Source organism: Hibiscus syriacus, unplaced genomic scaffold (genome assembly GCF_006381635.1).
Source record: "Hibiscus syriacus cultivar Baekdansim isolate YM2019G1 unplaced genomic scaffold, ASM638163v2 tig00116938_pilon, whole genome shotgun sequence".
NCBI classification, from domain to species: domain Eukaryota; kingdom Viridiplantae; phylum Streptophyta; class Magnoliopsida; order Malvales; family Malvaceae; genus Hibiscus; species Hibiscus syriacus.
The window spans coordinates 156,548-176,322 of NW_024063476.1; the positions used below are offsets into that span (position 1 = coordinate 156,548).

Here is a 19,775-nt window from a genome sequence, read left to right on the forward strand (position 1 = left end):
TAACATCTCTAAAACTTTTTTGGTCAGTACCTTTTCTCTAATTGATATCAATCATGGATAATGGTTTCTATAATATATTTTCCGGAAAATAGGAAGATTAATCGGAGAAGTAAAATATTGCTTAAAATGTTTTCATTGTTTGGTTATTTACTTGAAAATTTATCATTTTTCGATTTAAACATTAATATTAATATTAATATTTTTTTTGAACATTAAGAATAGAATTTATTGTTAAATGATAATATTTTTTTGAAAAGCATTGAATAATATTTGTATTATATTAAATGTATTTTTATTAAAATAACCTAGTATTAATTATATTAATCGTTAGTATTTTTAAAATTAAAAATTATTATGAATATAATATATTTAATTCTATTTAAATTAAATTTTGATCTAGACATCACCTAATAAGGATTAAATTTTTGAGAATTTCCTTGATTTTTTAAAAAGGATTAAAAAGATATACTATAAAAAACATTTTTAGCAAATAAATTACCGCACTTTTTTATTGTAAGTTTATTTTTACCGAAGCATTTTCCTACAACAATGCGAAATTAGAACCGAGCAATAAATCCTCCAATAAAACTGAAAATATCAATATCTAGAGATGAGGCTTAATTGATATAAAAGCAGCCACCATCACAACCATGATTTTATTCATCAACCACAGGGATCAGAGTTTGCCTAAAAAGGAAGAGTCTTCTGATTCATCAACTTAATAACGGTGTATAAGTTGTTTGTATGCATCCTTGTTCCTCGAGTAGTACTCTATTTCTGCCTGAAATGCATCATGAATTCATGGCTTCAAAATTTTCTCACATCAAACTTCCAAGAGATTGAACATGGTTGAAAAATTACCTTTCGAACTCCGGTTACTGCTACAAAAAGCTTTTCACCAATCACCTCCTTCAACACTTTGTCTTTCTGAAGAGCTTCCAATGATTCAGACAGCGATCGTGGAAGTTTCGATAGTTTCCCGTCAAGTGTAGCTGGATTTGCATCTGTTTCATTCATAAAAACACATTAACATAGTCATGTCAGAGTAGAGGTTTCAACTAGCACTGAAACATTTAGTCATGGTTAAGTTGAAAGAGTTGAATAAAGTGAAAATGGTTGCCAAATTATTAGGTATAACTGTTAACATGGATGAAAAGAAGGCCAAAATATTCAAGGTTTCTTAAATAGTATGTTAGCAAATTGGGAAGATACCAAAAAAATGCAAATCTTACCAATAGGTTGAGGCAGACGAAGATGGCGTCGTAGACAATCGATTCCGGCAGCAGTTATAGCAGCCAATCCCCAAGTGTGGATTTGCACATCCATCAAAAGATTTTATCTCAAAGTTGCTCACAAATCCATTTGGGACCCCAGGTGGGCATGCAGTTCTTATTGGCGCCTCTCTGTTTTCTTTTCCCCAGCGTTGATATGCCCCACTCCACGTATTAGGTTGTATGCGATCATAACTAAACACAAATCAAGTAGATATAGGATACATATATTCATTGCAGTAATATATATATAATATGGAAGAAGTAGAGAATGAACCGGTTCGGAAGTGGTGCTATGAATGCCAAAATTGAAGGAAGATGGTCTAAAACCCCTGCCATGAACTCCTCCCCAAATTTAGACATTCCATGATGAGAAGATGCATCAGATTCTGTAAAAACATTTTGTCCATTCTGCCATAAACTGAGATGCACATGGGATCCAGAACCTATGTCATCCAAATCATATACCTGGGAGGAGAAATAAAAAGATTCGAGTATTCTACATTTCCAAGGTAAAGCCAGGACATGCATGAAAACCTCGCAGCATTGATATAATAGTTTAAAACCAAATAATGAGAACAAGGAAGCAAGTATTGGTCAAAATGAGAAAACATTTCAGCTTACTTTGGGACAAAAGTTGCCAACAGACCATGTTTATTTGCAATAGTTCTGACAGTTTCACGAGTGTAAATCAAATTGTCAGCAGCATTTGTGCAAGCACTATGCCCCAAAGCCATTTCATATTGACCTTTTCCAGCTTCAGCACACAACTGTAAATTGTAAAAGCTAACAGAATCAGTGTAAATCAAATTTGAATGATGGTTCTCCCTTGAGAAAAATAAAAGCACTGGTATATTTCATACACTCACACGAAAAGAAAACCTTAATAGGTTACTTAAGAAAAGTCAAATTTGATCTCTGTACCGTTATTCTTATATTGGATTATGCTTTGTTTTAATGCAGACCGTCAACCGAATAACTGACTTCATGAAGACAGACTAATTGTTAGGTAAAATATGAATATAATGTTAACGACAGAGCCACACAGTATATCAGTTGATAGAAAGTGCCTCCAATAAAAGTAGATATCAAGAATATGTGACTTCTCATCTACACCTACTCAACAGCAACATTCAAGGTATTTAGAGCCGCAACAATTTCTTGAAATAAAGTGGAGATGGCATCAAATCCAGAAGAGGAACAATAAGGTTTCACGTCGATCGATATCCACTCTTCTTTCCCTCTCTGCAAGTTTTTGAGATTAAATTTTCATTGTAACTATGCCGAGCCAAAGGTTGCTAAAACAATGAAAAGGAATAAACCAGTGCATATGTTACCCACCTTTCTAGTATTTTCAAGAGATAAAATTCATTTTCAAATCCTGCATTCATTGCCTGCATATATTGAATTCATTAGTTAAGCATGAGTACTTCATTATTATAGAAATGACAGACCACATGACATACCAAGTTGAACTCATCTTTCAGAACTTTTGAAACCCTTCGTAGCGCCTCTCTAGGGCAATATTCCCATGGTTCACCAGGTTTAAGATGCATGTCTGCCAAAACCATCTCCTCTTGTTTTTTTCCTATTGAGGTAGAGGGTATCAACATTATCTTAAAGGCATAATGAAAAATTAGCAGTGCTAGCAACAATGATCAAAGATCTGTAAACAAAGAAGGAATACTGAATGATGCAAATGCATGTAAAAATGTGAAGGTGTTCAAAGGGGCATATAGAAATATTTCCCATTGTGGTCAACCAGATTTTATTCCCCAAAGATACAGTACCATGGGATATCTCTCCTAGTTGATAGGTCAGGCATCAGTCTGATCTCACCCGTTCCAGTTAGATTAGTCTCATCAGCTGGACCATCAACAGCAGAACTCATTGCCATACATGCAAATGTCAAACCAACACCATTTTTCTTCACAACATTGTCAAAGCGTTTCTTGGGAACAACCTGAAACGTTGAGTAAAATTAGGGAGAGATAGCTAAAATCTAGATTATCCTTTCAACCATGAATATTCAAGATCATAGTATTCAAATATTTTTCGGAGGCACTAAGTAATCAGAAAGGTATTCATAATCTTTTACATCAGAGTTACTTGAGATTTCAGATATGACAGGAGTGATTCCATTATTAAGGTAATTAGAGGCATTTTAGACATTTTGGTTTCTCGAAGAATTCTTAGTAGTTTAACCCAATGAGAGTAAAACAACAGTTATAGAATTTAGGATTTATATCGAATTATCAGGATTTCAAGTCAAATTAAACTAACCAATCCCAACACTTCTATACTTGCCAATCATTCAAACCGAGGTGTTTCACCATTATTCACTTCTTAATACTGATTGCTTTAGTTGAACTGATCACCTTCAGAATCATCGTTGAATGGATCTTAGGGAGACAAACATGTATTCCAATGGTATTTATTTTATTTCTTTAGTGCATCGGTATTAAGAAATATCAACATGCTTGATTCGTGGTTCATAATCCTTATGGACAATACAACATATAAGTTCATCAGAGATTCCAGACTTATCTCAGTCATCCACTTAATTATAGGTAATTAAGGGTACTTAGGTCATTTAGTATTCAAGTTTATCCTGATCATTTTGGAGTTTCCAAAGTAATTCGATCATTTCAACAATTTGGATACATACAATACTTCCAATTAGTTCGACTTTTTCATATAATATAGTCATTTCAAGTAATTCAGACGTGTAAAGTACTTTCGGTAATTTAGCCTCCGGGTGTTTGCTCACGAATTATGAGTTCTAGGTCATTTTCCCATTTCGAGGATATTTCAGTCATTTCATTTGATTTTTACATATACATTGCTTCTGGCAAATTAGTCTTTAGGAGTTTACTCAAGAATCAGAATTCTAAGTCTTTTACAATCTCAGAGGTTATGATCGATTAACAGGGTTATTTTCACTTTCAGGGAAAATCCTTGTCTTTTACATCACACATGTATTTTTGTAGTTTCTTATCCAAGTATTTCCGCCATTTAACCTTTAACGAGATTAATCAGAATTTATGAGTCTTGAGATTAATTAATTTACTGATTAAATCACTAAACTTAGATTTATCTCTTATCGATCTTCTAGTTCCTTGCACGAGTCATTTGAGTCTTATTGGGTTTATTGTCTTTATACCATATTCAATTCGAGTCTATCAATAATTAACTCTATGAAAATTCGAGTCCATCAATAATTAACTCTATGTATTTAACCAATAACTCCAATCATGCATTAACAAATCACCAATATGTATCGTAAATCATGCATGGGGTAGTAAAGTATTACCTTAATTTTAGAACCACATTGGTCGATCATTTTAATTTTATTCAGTCACTCTCAAACTTTAATTCCACGTCCCATAATGTATCGGATGCATGAGAAAATAAATTTCATAAAAAACATATCTTAATTAGGAAAAACAAATCGAATCGCAAGATAAAATGCTGAAAAACAACTTACCGGGTTCAAATTTGGTGAAACATACTTCAGATTCGGATTCAGAACGTCGAAAAATATAAAATATAACTTTAAAAAAAAAAGAAGTTTTGATCAAAGTCAATGGTCAAACTGGTCAAAGTCAAAGTCAACGGGTATGGTCAACGGTCGGGTAAAAGTCAACGGTTCGGTCAAGGTTAACGGGTCATACCGATTCAGGTTAACTCGGGTCGGTTCGGTTGACTCGGACCAGTTTAAACCAGTTCGGGTCGATTCAGTCCACCTAGACCATTCTAGAAGATTTCTAGAGGGAAAACAAGCCCCATATGCATGCGGCAGCGCGTGACAAGGTCCGGTCGATCGGTCGGTCAAGCATTCCACGAGTAGTCAATCATCATTTGCAACACCAACAACTCGAAATCAACCAAGAACTGCAACAAATAACTGAATAAAATCGTTTAGAAGCTTACCCACTGCGGACATTGAGAACGGTGACGGTGGACGACGAACCCGATTGGGTTTTCATTAGACTGATGAGGGGAACCTGACAAGAGTGGTATTGAGGCTAACCGAGCTTGGGATCAGCGTGAAAATGACGAACAACGCTAAGGTTCTTTTTATGTTTTATGGCGAGTTTTTGAACACCTCAACCATGCAAACGATGATGTTTCACACAGCGGGGACAACAAGGGTTTGGTCAGACGAGGGAGGGGACTATAATAGTGGTGATGTTGCGGTAAATCGACGAAAAAAATCATCTAAAATCGAAAGAAAATAGAGGCAGAAGATGGGGTTTATCGACTGGATTCAAACAGTGATACATGACACAACGATGGTTTTCTGTGAACTACTAGAGGGGTTTTCGTCGTGGGAATTCGTCGGTCACGCTGTGGTGACGGTGCACACTGACGACAGTCGAAACGGGCGGATCGAGGGAGGTCGATTTGGTTTGATTTTTCTTTGGGTTACCCGATCACGGGGGGATTTGCCTTTGGAGATTATAACCCAACCCAGATTATAATAAATTATATTTTTATTATTTTAGTCACATACAGTGACCTAGGCAGTAGGAGACTAAGGGTTAGGGTTTGGTTGGTTTGGGCTTAGGGTTTTATTATTTTGGCTGGTTTTGGGTTTATAATAATAATAATAATATAGCACAAAAAATGGTGATTACAAATGTATAAACATGGAGGGTTAAACTTAATGAATTATTTTGAATCAAAATCATGTTGATAAGATTATTTTATTATGGTGAACGAATAACTTGGACTTTTGGGGTTTACAATTTATCTTTCAACTTATCAAATAATTTCAGTAGTAAAAGAAAAAAATATTCTTTTTAAAAATATTGAGTTTGAGCAACTGCATCTATACGATGTATTTGTCAATTGATTAAGAAAATTCTGAACTGATAATACCTTATTATCATATCTTTTTTTTAAATAATTATGACATTTTGATTTATAAGAAATAAAATTATTTTTTATAGTAAAATTATTGGAAAGTAAGTAAATTTATTTAATATATTATTAGATATATTACATACTTTAATTCATTTAGTTGAAATAAAACAATTACTATTTGATCGAATATATAAGTGTAAAATACATAAATGGTCCCTCGACTATAAAATATTATTTTTAAATCCCCCAACTATTAAAAGTTATAAAATGATCCCGACTATATGGAGTTGCTTTGTTGAGTCCCTCAACTATTAGAAGTTACAAAATGGTCACCCAACTATTCATTATGTTCCAAACTCGTCATTTTTTGTTAAAAAATTAACGGTCGTCTGAACTGGATGTTAACATGCCGACTGATATATGATAGTCGTTTGAGATTATAAAATCATATTTTATCATATCTTAATCAGAGGGTTAACGTCCAGCTCAGACAACCATTAAATTTTCAATGGAAAATGATGAGTTTGGAACATAATGAATAATCGAGTGATCATTTTATAACTTTTAATAGTTGAGGGACTCAACAAAGTAACTCTTTATAGTCGAAGGAACATTTTGTAACTTTTAATAGTCAATGGACTCAATAAAGCAGTATCCTATAGTTGGAGGACCATTTGTGTACTTTACCCTATATATAATTACTTTAAAATATAGTTTATTAAAAAAATTGTTAGCATTATTTTTTTAAAAGTAAATATAGTTCCTTATTTTTATAAGGTAAAGTTTCTTCACCTATTAATTATGTTTCGATCTTAGAAGAATAAATTTTTATTTATGTCAAATTTGTTTTATATTATTATAAACAAAACTTTTGGATGCGATTTTTTAGTGTCGATATAGGTTGATAAAATAGATCAAAATTTTGTGATTCAAATGGAATGATCTAGGAGTGCATGATAGATGAATAACATATTTAACAACTCATTCTGCATGATGTTTTGACGCGGATAAAGGCCATATAAAGATGTACTTGGCATTATTTGGAGGATATAGAAAATTAGTTTCAGAGAATAATGTAATTAGATTTTCCTTCATTACTTTTCTTTTCTTAGATTTTCTTACTTACTAAATACTTTTTGGGAGCGGGAACTCTTCTAAATCGACATTGCAAGTGATGAGAACTGAGGATATGAGAGGTCACTGGATCAAAATATGCAGTAGAGCATCATCGTTTCATAGCAAGAGCCCAAGAGGGAGAAATGTTAAACCATTTTTAATTAATAAATGAAACTAAAATTTAAATACACAACTGTAACAAATTGTTATTATTATTTTTTTGCTTGTTTATATTAGGATTAAAAACGGATAATAAAGCTAAAATTTGTTAAACCAGTATCAAATACGCATTGAAATAACTAAAAAAATTAAATAACACCAAACACGCTTAAAATCATGGTATACTATAGAATAGAACCTAATTCTCGCTAGCAAAACCTCCTCTGTGAGAGACAATCAGCTGACATTGGCCCCCACATGTAATAATCTAAACATACCCTTGTCAGATAATATATGACACGATTCACACCAAACTATCACAAATCAATCTGAAACAAACCTCCATCACGCTAAACAATCAAGTCAACAACACCATATGAGATCAACATCTTCTATATTTGACAATCACGTAACTCTAAATAAATATAATCTCTCTATCGAACATAATGTTAAAGAATACAGTCGTCGGATAGAGAAAAATCACAATGATAATTTGAGAAAATAACAATAAAGATAAAAAAGACACAAATTTTACGTGGAAAAGCCCTAATAAATATAGGGTAAAAACCACAGGCAAATGTAGAAGAATTTCACTATAAGAAAATAGAGTTACACTTCTCTCGATTTAACAAAAAGAAAATAAGAACAATTCTCTCTTGATAAAAAAGGAGAAAACAACTAAATAGAAACTCTATAAATTTCTCTAGTATAGGAGAGAAAAATGGAATGATTTTAGATATATAAAATGGAAAATGGCTAAGCTATTTATAGTTGAGTTTTAGAGACCTAGTTTGTAAATAGTCTAATGTTTAAGGACTAAATGAATGATTTTTCCTTTCCAATTTTCAATCAAAACTGATTCAATTATTGCATCCATTTGAAACCTTTAATATACACCAAACGGTGCACTAATGCACCTAAAATGTTTTTAAGTTTCAACAATCTTCCACTTAAAGATTTAAGTTAAACAAACATATCTTCACACCATTCTTTCTACCTTGTACCATTCATGTTACTTACGTCTCTAACAGGCCACAGAGGATCGACACCAAGTAGACTTATCAGTGTTGATTGTCTTTGTTATAAAATATGCTATGTTGCCGTTGGTATTAATTTTCTACATATCTACAATCCATTCTTCCACTTTCTCATGAATAATGTGGTATTGGACCCAAATATGTTTTGTTATTGAGTGAAAAGCATGATTCCTTGCAAGATGCAAGACACTTTGACTGTCATAAAACAAAGAAACATACTTTTTTTGCCCGAGCTCCTTCAATAGCATTTTCAACCAAATCACTTCTTTACTAGCTTGTGTAGCTGTTATGTATTCTGCATCTGTTGTTGACGTAGCCACAACTGAGTGCAGTTTTGAAAACCTAACTTACAGCTCCACCAACAACTTTGAACACATATCCTGCAATAGATTTGCTTTTATCTAAATCCCTTCCATAGTCAGAATCAACATAACCATTTATAAGAAAGTTTGATCCTCTATAACATAATGCAACATTTGAGGTCCCTTTGATATATCTCAGGATCCTTTTCACTTTATTCCAATACTCTTTGTTTGGATTCTCCATGTACCGATTAACCAATCTCACTGCTTGTGCAATGTCTGGTCTTGTGCATATCATAGCAAACATTAAACTTCCTATTGTTGATGTATATGGTACTTGAGACATCTTCATCATTTCCTCTTTACTTCTAGGACTCATACTAGAGGATAATTTGAAGTTAATAGGAAGAGAGGTAGAAATCGGCTTATAATCTTGCATGTTAAATTGTGATAAGATCTTCTTCAAGTAATTCTTTTGTGAAAGCCAAATCTTCCGATTACTTCTATCTCGTGAATTTGCATCCCTAGAATCTCGTTTGCTAGTCCCAAGTCCTTCTTTTCAAATTTCCTAACCAATTGTGCCTTCAATTCTTCAATATGATCATTGTTGGGGCTTGCAACCAACATGTCATCCATATACAACAATAATTTAACAAAACTATTTATCACCAAACCTCTTGAAATAAACGCAAGAGTCTGCATTAAGTCTATTGTATCCAAAGCCCATAATGAATTAATCAAATTTCTTATACCAACACCTCGACGAATGTTTTAAACCGTACATAGATTTGTTCAACCTGCAAACCAAGTTCTTCTTTTCTCTTTCTTCAAAACCTTCAGCCTAGAGCATAAAATTTTATTCTTCAAGATCTCTATGAAGAAAAGTTGTTTTAACATCTAGCTGCTCTAGATGTAAGTTCAATATAGCACACATTTCCAAGACTATTTGAACCGTTGTTAGTCGAACCACATGAGAAAAGATTTCATTGAAATCAATACCTTTCTTTTGAGCATATTCTTGACTACCAGTCTTGCACATACCTCTCCACTTGATCGTCACTATTTCGATTGATTTTGAAGACCCATTCTTTCCAATTGGCTTTATTTCTTGTGGCAATAACACAAGGTCCCATGTATTATTTTTATAAAGGGCTTCAATTTCTTCTTGCATTGTCGTTATCCACTGTGAAGCATCTGAGCTATTTATTGCCTTCTAAAATATTGATGGCTCATCATCCTCCGTTAAAAGGTAGTATGTAATATTACCTTCCATAAGATAATCTGAATGCCAATTGGGATGTCTTTTCACACAATTTGATTGGCGAGTTGTTGGAGCTTCATAATTCTCTAGTTTTGGTTCCTCGTGTTCTGGTTCTGGTTCAAAAGAATCTTTTTGTTCAAACTCATTTTCAACATGTACTTGTGTAATCTCTGACTTTTTTTATTTCAATGCTACCATCTTCTTCTTTTATTTGTAGCTTATCTTCTGCAAAGATAACATTCATGCTGATAATCACTTTGCGGGCAGTGGGATCCCATAAGAATACCACTTTGCTCCATCAACATACCGCAATAATTTACATTTTCTTGATTTTGGATCCATATTTGAAATTTCTTGGGCATTGTACATCACGTACACAATACTTCCAAATACATGGAGGTTTGAATAATCAAATGGTTTACCAGTCCACATCTCCATCGGCCCCTTCAGCTCAATTGTAGTTGATGGAGCTCCATTCACCAAATAACAGACGGTATTAACTACTTCTGCCCAAAATGGTTTCTCTAGGCCTGCAGCCCTCAACATTGCTCTTATTCTTCTAATAGAGTTATGTTCATCTGCTCTTCCACTCCATTTTATTGAGGAGTGTATAATGTTGTAAACTATCTTTTGATGCCATCTTTTATGCAAAAGTCATCAAATTCATCACTTGTATATTCACTTCCGTTATATGATCTGAAACACATGATTTTATTTCAAGAATCAAGTTTCACCGCTATTTGAAAGCTTTGAAAGTTGAAAACAAATATGACTTCTTTTTGATAGGATACACAGAACATCTCCTAGAGTAGTCATCAATGAATGAGACAAAATACTTTGCTCCACCTAGGGATGTAACCGGTGCTTGCCATACATCAGAATGAACCAATTCTAGAATAGTCTTGCCTATAGAATTCTAGGTTTTAAATTTAACCGATGTTGCTTACTTGTAATGCAATGTTAATAAAGGAAATGATATCTTTGTTAACCCCGGAAGTACCTTTTGCTCTACAAGGATGAGTTGATCCCGGAAGTAACATTACTATTTACCAAGTTGATGATGAGTTGATCATATTAATCAGGTGGTATTTGAAGTAGAAGTTCAGCACGTTCTTGTTATACTATTGTATAATTTAAAGTTGTAAGCTGAGAAAATAAAGTATTCAACACGTTTAAGTGATCTGTCACTAAAGTAGATTCTGACATCCAAAAAGTATACAATTTTCTCTTAAGGAAAATTTTATTGTGCAATGATGTGGCTTCATACAATTTGGTGAGATGATCTCAATTCTCATTGGTTATCTTTTTCTCCTTAATACTTGAAAATACTTCATCTGATACTGCTAGATGAAGGTTTACCATAACATTCTCTTCCATATCGTTCCATTTGCTATCATATGTGAAATTTATCGGTCTTTCACTGATAGCCTTAAAACAACTATCTTTCCTCATGATAGCCTTAATCTTTAATTCTCATAGTGAGAAATTTCTCCCATTGAACTTTTCAATATAAAATTGCATTGTCATAGCTTCTATCACAGATAGCTCCAACTATTTCACTATTTGACATGAATAGTTCCTTGAAACCTTAGAAGAATGGGTAATACCTTCTTACTTTATTATGTTGGAGGATCCATCTTTTAGTGGTAACCACAAAGATAATGAGTATAAATTATACACTCAAATCACGCTCTAATACCAATTGTTATGGAATACGGTCGTCTGATAAAGTAAAATTGTAACTGATAATTTGAGAAAATAATAATAAAGAAAAATGAGACACGAATTTTACGTGAAAACCTCCTAAATAATATAAGGTAAAAACCACGGGCAAAGATTGAAGAATTTCACTATAAGACAATAGGAATTACAACTTCTCTCGATTTAACAAGGAGAAAACAAGAACAATTCTCTCTTGATAAAAAAGGGAAAACAACTTAATTGAAACTCTATAAATTTCTCTAGTATATGAGAGAAGAATGAAATGATTTTAGATATATGAAAATGGAAAATGGCTAAGCTATTTATAGTTGAGTTTTAGGGACCTACTTTGTAAATAGCCTAAATAATATGGACTAAATGAATGATTTTCCCTTTCCAATTTTCAACCAAAATTGATTCAATTACTGCAGTCGTTTAAAACCTATGATTTACTCCAAACGGTTCATTAATGCACCTAAATTGCTTTTAAGTTTCATCATATAAAACCAAAACATGTGTTAAACAACACATGTTATCAAAGCGACTGACCAATATGGACTTCATGAATAATATGCACAAAGAACCATACATACAATAACCAAAACCAATGACGTTTTAAAGGTTTCATAATGTTTTGGAAAAATGGAAAAATGGTTTTAGGGTTTGTTTTGGTTAAATTCGAGTTTTCTCTTTAAATAAATAATGGTTCGATGAATCACCATCAATATTTATTTAAAGTGTGATTGGACCACCAAAAATGTTTAATTATTTTAAGGGATTTTAAGGTAAAAAAGTTAGCATTTCATTACCTCTGGCTCAGTAGTCAAAACCAAGTAATATGAAGTAGGAAGTGTTTTCTCCTTTCAATTGAAGTAGAGAAATGTCAGTTTTTCGTAAAAATTTAGCATTACTTTTTTTGCTAGACAATATAATTTTGTTAGAAAATACTAACCTTAACTATGCACCTCATTAAAAACTCACTAATCCTAAAAAGTGGAAAAAATACATATAGTCAGGCATTACAGAACACAAAATAAAACATAAAAACCATTTCCAACATAACCAAAAAACTACGAACACCAAACTGCTAACTCTCGAAAATCAAATAGAGAAAGAGTAATAAAACGTCACTCAAAATGAGCAAACAGAAAAATATGGCTCCATAGGGAACACAAAAGCCACCGAACCGAGAAGAGGATGAATTCTCGACAATCCAACATACCAACCAAGCATTCATCATATTGAGAGACCTCACCACAAATACAAAGAACACATTCCAAAGAATTAGATAAGCTCCACATCACTATTAACCGCACATAAAAGCCATAACAAAATAACCAAGCACCAAACAACAAAAAACCAGAATACTCATGCTCAAGACAGTAGAACCATTATAGCAAGCTTCCACACCCACGAAACGATGGAAAATAAAACCGCTAACACCCCACACTATGAACAATGATTGTCTTTATATTTCACTACGCTTTGAATAGCTCACACCTTAACAATACAATATTTCAAGATGTTCTATGATGCCATTTCGATCTTCCGAAACATCCTTGGACTAAACCATAACCAACGCCAACGCTAACCGAATAAACTAAAAGAAAATTATTCACCATCGCCAAAGGAGAAGAAATAGAACAATAAATTTACACCTTAGATCAAAGCGATCGACAGAAAAACAAATTCCTTTTACAAATTACGACACCGCCAAATCTTGTAAAACCCAAAGTGTAATATCTTCAATACCGATTTAGTGACTAAATTGTAAAATTTTAGAATTTGGTGATAAAAGTAGAATAGTTGGAATGTAACACCCCAATTTAGTGGCTAAATTTTAGAATTATAAAGTGGTGGATTTAATTGGTATTTTGAGAAGAAAATTGAGGATTAAATAGAAAAATTTCAAAGTTGGCAGACCGTTTTATAAAGTGCAAGAAATTCAGTGACTAAACCCATGGTTTGCCCATTTTTCTTTTAGAGAGAATTATAACATCTTCTACCCGTATGTTTCTGCAGATGGTTTTCATCATTTTCCCTTCCCCTTAACCCTCCTTTGAACTCCGATCTACTGGCCGTTTGACCTCCGATTGACGAACCGAAATCACCATCGTTTTCGTTGTCAACCGAAGAACAAAACCCCTCAAACTTTTCGTTATGAATCGTCGTCGTTCGTCGTTAATTTTAGTTGAAAGTATCGTCGGTTTTAACTCGATTTCTGTTGGTTTTTCGTCGATTCACGACGATCCGGTCATCGTTTTCGACACCTCCGCACCATCGTGTTCCTTGTGCCGTTCCGAGTCTACCGGTGTCCTCCTTGTCTCCGACGCGCAGCGCGTGAGGAGGTGAAGTGGTTAAAGTTTCAGATTTGTTTAAATCAAGCTCTCCACCGTTCAAAATTATGAACCGAGCTTTGTAAGTGCCTCAAAATCGCTTAAAATAATTTTTAGAAATTTTTTCGGGAATTTCTGACACCGTATCACTGTTCACGCGCCCCATGTTCCACCCCCGAGAGTGGCATCGTTTGGCCACAGGGTGTTAATTTTGTAATTAATTTATGTTTGCATGATATTTGTGTAAAATTCGGGTGTTAGTTTTGTAAATAATTGTAGAAGGTGGCTAATTTTGTAATTAATTTCTTTTATGGTGATATTTTGTAAAATGGTCGACCGTTGACCGACATTGACAACTATTAACCAGAACTTTGACCGGCGTTGACCGGGCTTTAAACGACATTTAACTTTGACCAAGTATACCTATCCTGACGTTTTTCGACGTTCTGAGTCCGATTCTATAGTCTGTTTTTCGAAATTCGGACTCGAAGTCCTCTAAATTGCCAGTCAAACCTGTTAACTTTGACTAAAAATTCAAATTTTTTGAAAAGACATATTTTATGTTTTTGATGTCCCGAATCTGTTTTTGGGGTCCGTTTTGCCAAAATAAAACCCGATAATATATTTTTGACTGATTTATCACCCGATTCAATCCGTTTTTCGAAATTAAGCTCCGTTTTTTATGTAATTTCTGTTGATATGCATCTGAGGAATTATTGGAAGATGATTTCAAGATCGAGGGTGTTTGAATGGAATTTAATGGTCGATCAATATTACATGGAAATCAAGGTAATACATTACTACCTTTTTATGCTTTATAGAACATGTTGGTATTGATAAATGCATGAATGGAAATATTTGGTCTCATATGTGTAATTAATGAAGTTCTACACTCGATACGAATGCGGTAGAAAGTAGGTAACTGAATATGGCTCAGATGACTATTATAAGAAATTGGAGGACAATTGGAATTAAATTACAAGTTCTGGAATTAAGTGATAAGGGAATCAACTATAGATATGTAGTTTATAATTTATCTCATTAAAGATACTTAGATGATAAATTATGAGAATATTTCGATTAGGTAAAATTACGAAAATACGCCTATGTTGTAAAATGACAAGTTGTCCCTGGAAGTTGATTAATAACTCTGAAAAGGCATATTGATCTGATAAATTTACGGATGTGCATAAGAAATACTAGTTTTGCTTGGAAATTTTGGATAACCGGTTTTTAACCCCAAGAGGGTTTGTGCAAGATATTAGAAGTATGTTAAGGAATCATTTCAATATAAGAGAATGTGCGGGAAAAGCAATTGACCATAGGATCTCTAAATTATAATTATTTTCGTTAAGAGTTAATACTGAAATTATTTGGTTAAGAAATTACAAAAATGCCCTTGGAAGCTAAAAATAGTCTAAGTTGACTCTGAATGGGAAAGTCACCTGAGAATTTGTACTTAAGCCTATAAATTACTGATTTGATTGTTTAGACCTACCTTTGTATGGAAAATTCCTGATAATGTGTTAGTAACATCTGAAAAGACTTTTAACCTGGGAATCTCCGAATTGAGAATAAATTATCAAGAGTGTTCTTTTGTCTGAACTATTCAAAAGAACTGGAAAAGATGATACGTTTGAATTAAATAATAAGATCAGATGGATGGAAAGGATTGAAATACTTCAGATCTGTCAGAATAGTTCGATGGGACCGACATAAATGATAAGTTTGAATTTAATAATAAGATCGGACGAAAGAATTATTGGACTACAATGGATTTGTAAAATAACCAGAATACCCTTAGAATGCAAATGACCAAGAATATCACCAAGCTAAGGAATGAGTGGATATCCTCAAGTTATGAAATGAAAGGAATAAAACTGAACACCAAAATGACCAAAATACCTTTGGCCTATACTCAGTAAATGTCTTGGATTAATTAAGAAATCCAAATAAGCATAGGTGTTGGACTACCTTAAGAAGTTATGGAACACAACTTAAGTGAGTTGATCAATATTAATGATAAGTCAGTACCTGAACGACATAGATGTTACTTGAATGCGAGTTCGTCTTCTCAAGTGTGGTACGATGATAATTTTGAAAGTACTCAGCTCAGCTCAACTCTAGATCGCATTCGGTAATAAGAAATGGACATTCGTTAGACAAATTAACCACGAAGACCAAATTAAATTGAACGGAAGTACAATTTGTATCTGAAATTCAGAAACGTTGGATTACCCTGAAAAACTCTAAAGTAACCGAAATAAACTTGACTACTAAGTAAAATAAGTAACCTCAATGTCTAAGGATTAAATTAGTGGTTTGGATGAGTCTAGAAACGTTATTAAACATTCATGATGAAATGTTCTTATGGATCATGAACTACAAATCCAGCACGTCAGCATTTCATGATAGAGTGAAAGTATGAACATGAAATAAAGACATTGGAAGATTTATTCAACGATGATTCCAAAGATGATATATGGACTAGAATTTGTGGTATTAAATTGTAAATACCCTGTAAGGACAATGAATTGACCAGTCGACAAGCATTAATTCTAGGAGATATTCATCTGAAGTTATTGATAATGAAATCAATCGATATAGACTGTAACTGTCCAAAATCTTAATTTCATGTGTAATTAATGAAGTTCTACACTCGATATGAATGCGGTAGAAAGTAAGTAATTGAATATGGCTCATATGACTATTATAAGAAATTGGAGGACAATTGGAATTAAATTACAAGTTTTGGAATTAAGCGATAAGGGAATCAACTATGGATATGTAGTTTATAATTTATCTCATTAAAGATACTTAGATGATAAATTATGAGAATATTTCTATTAGGTAAAATTACGAAAATACCCCTATATTGTAAAATGACAAGTTATCCCTGGAAGTTGATTAATAACCTGAAAAGGCATATTGATCTAATAAATTTACGGATGTGCATAAGAAATGCTAGTTTTGCTTGGAAAATTTGGATAACCAGTTTTTAACCTCAAGAGGGTTTTTGCAAGATATTAGAAGTTTATTAAGGAATCATTTCAATATAAGAGAATGTTCGGTCTAAATTATAATTATTTTCGTTAAGAGTTAATACCGAAATTATTTGGTTAAGAAATTACAAAAATACCATTGGAAGATAAAAATAATCCGAGTTGACTCTGAATGGGAAAGTAACTTGAGAATTTGTACTTAAATCGATAAATTATTGATTTGATTGGTTAGACCTACCTTTGTATGGAAAATTCCTGATAATGCGTTAGTAACATCTGAAAAGACTTTTAACCTGGGAATCTCCGATTTGAGAATAAATTATCAAGAGTGTTCTTTTTTCAGAACTAATCAAAAGGACTAGAAAAAATGGTACGTTTGACTTAAATAATAAGATCAGATGGATGGAAAGGATTGAAATACATCGGATTTGTCAGAATAGTTCGATGGGACTGACATAAATGATAAGTTTGAATTTAATAATAAGATCGGACAGAAGGAATTATTGGACTACAATTGATATGTAAAATGACCAGAATACCCTTAGAATGCAAATGACCAAGAATATCACCAAGCTCAGGAATGAGTGGATATCCTCGAGCTCTGAAATAAATGGAATAAAATTGAACACCAAAATGACCAAAATACCCTTATGGCCTATACTAAGTAAATGTCTTGATTAATTAAGAAATCCAAATAAGCATGTGTTGGACTACCTTTAGAAGTTATGGAACACAACCTAAGTGAGTTGATCAATCATGATAAGTCCTGAAACGTTATTGAACATTCATGATGAAATGTTCTTATGGATCATGAATTGCAAATCAAGCACGTTAGCATTTCATGATAGAGTGAAAGTGTGAACATGAAATAAAGACATTGGAAGATTTATTCATCGATGATTCCGAAGATGATATATGGACTAGAATTTGTGGTATTAAAGTGTAAATACCTGTAAGGACAATGCATTGACCAGTCGACAAGCATTAATTCTTGGAGATATTCATCTGACTTTGTTGATAATGAAATCAATCGACATAGACTGTAAGTGTCCTGAATCTTAATTTTTTCCTTTTCAGCTCAAGTCTTATTCTGAATAATTGATGCTTATGTCAGTTATTGAACTCTTCCATAGTGATTCTAAATTCTAATATCCTATCGGTATACTGAAGATTCGTGTTTCTCTGTCCGCTAAGATTATCCAGTACCTCTGAATAATTTCTGTAAACTCTGGTGTGTTCCCTAATCACCTGAATATTTTACCTGATTTCTGATTTGATTTCTGTTATGATACATGACCTGGATTCTGATCAGATACTTGACCTGGATTATGTTTTGATTTTTAATATATCCGTTTAAGGATGAAACATGTTTTATTTGGGGGGTAATATTGGAGAAAGTATACCTGGAGGCTCCTCGGCTTTGTGCTCAGGGCCTTACTGGAATTTACGGTGGGTGTATGGTTCTGGGGAACCTACACATATTGGACTTGACAGATGGGGGTAGTGTTCATATTTTAAAAAAATATATGTTTTAAAATATCTGTATATTTTTATTGGTTTTACGGGAACACACTAGATAACCTATTCTGATTTCATGAACCTAGATATCTGAAATATTTCTATTTGAACTGAATATTATCTGTTACTACCTGAAATATCAATGGGACCTCAGCTCAGCCAAAGAAATCTGTAAATATCTGAACCAATGAGGAAAAATACATTTATCTGTATCTACACGTTCTTCAGCATCATTTGGTAGTTCTGTATTACTGAGCTTTCCGAAGCTCAATCTATTACTCACCATTGCAGGTTAAAAGAATTGTACCAGTGTAGCTATCGACTTCAGTAAAGGAGTTCTTTCAACGTTGTTTGCAACGTATGTACATTTGATTAGGGGCATATAATTGTATTTTGTTTTATATACGAGTTTGAAAACCTATTTTATTTCTAAAAACTGATAAATCATTTTATGAGTTACATGTTTTAATAAAAGTTTTAAATTTTCGCTATTTTTACAGTGGGTCACTCCGGTGGCCCTAATGTGACAACCCAGATCGATCGGTTACCTGTATTTGTCTGAAGGGGTTACATTTAGTAGTATCAGAGCTATGGTTTGAATCAAAATTTTCATGATATGTCGGTCGGTCGAATGTCAAAATATGTCTGATCAGTACATGCTCCTAGACTACAATCATACCTCTCTGAACCAGAACTCCAAGTTTGAGTCCCTATCTGTAATGAGAAAATCTAAGTTTTCATCTATTAGGACTCTATCATTTTATAAAGGAATACCAGTAACATCTGTCTAAACGCTGTAAAGTACAACACGAGACATGTGAGAGTTAATCATCTGAGAAATTCTGACCCAACTCTGGAAATGAAATTGGGATATGCTACCACTCTATGCGCCTATTCTCGTAACCAAAGTTGAATTGATTCCACAAGGATAAATCTGTTCTGATTATTTTATTGGAATGAGGGAGAGTTCTGAAGAAAATGTATACTCAACTGGTTAAGGATTAGTGGAGGATCCGTATTTCTATAAGAGCTACAAGAAAGATATGAAAGAACTTATGGAAGTTTCATTTATGCAATTATGTGACATGAATGAATTTCGAGGATGAAATTCTTTTAAGGAGGGGAGAATTGTAACACCCCAATTTAGGGGCTAAATTTTAGAATTATAAAGTGGTGGATTTAATTGCTATTTTGAGAAGAAAA

General features: G+C 33.2%; 1 protein-coding gene and 1 pseudogene across 1 annotated transcript; both read right to left on the minus strand.

The window, feature by feature from the left end:
* Positions 1-706: 706 nt before the first annotated feature.
* On the minus strand, positions 707-2,260 carry LOC120188102 (type-1 glutamine synthetase 1-like). The gene is given in 7 exon segments (XM_039191623.1): positions 707-781; positions 862-1,004; positions 1,233-1,302; positions 1,304-1,472; positions 1,549-1,770; positions 1,896-2,041; positions 2,237-2,260. Coding segments are annotated over 7 exon segments (837 nt in total). The 3' UTR covers positions 707-718.
* LOC120188103 lies at positions 1,896-10,561 on the minus strand (annotated as a pseudogene).
* Positions 10,562-19,775: the final 9,214 nt, after the last annotated feature.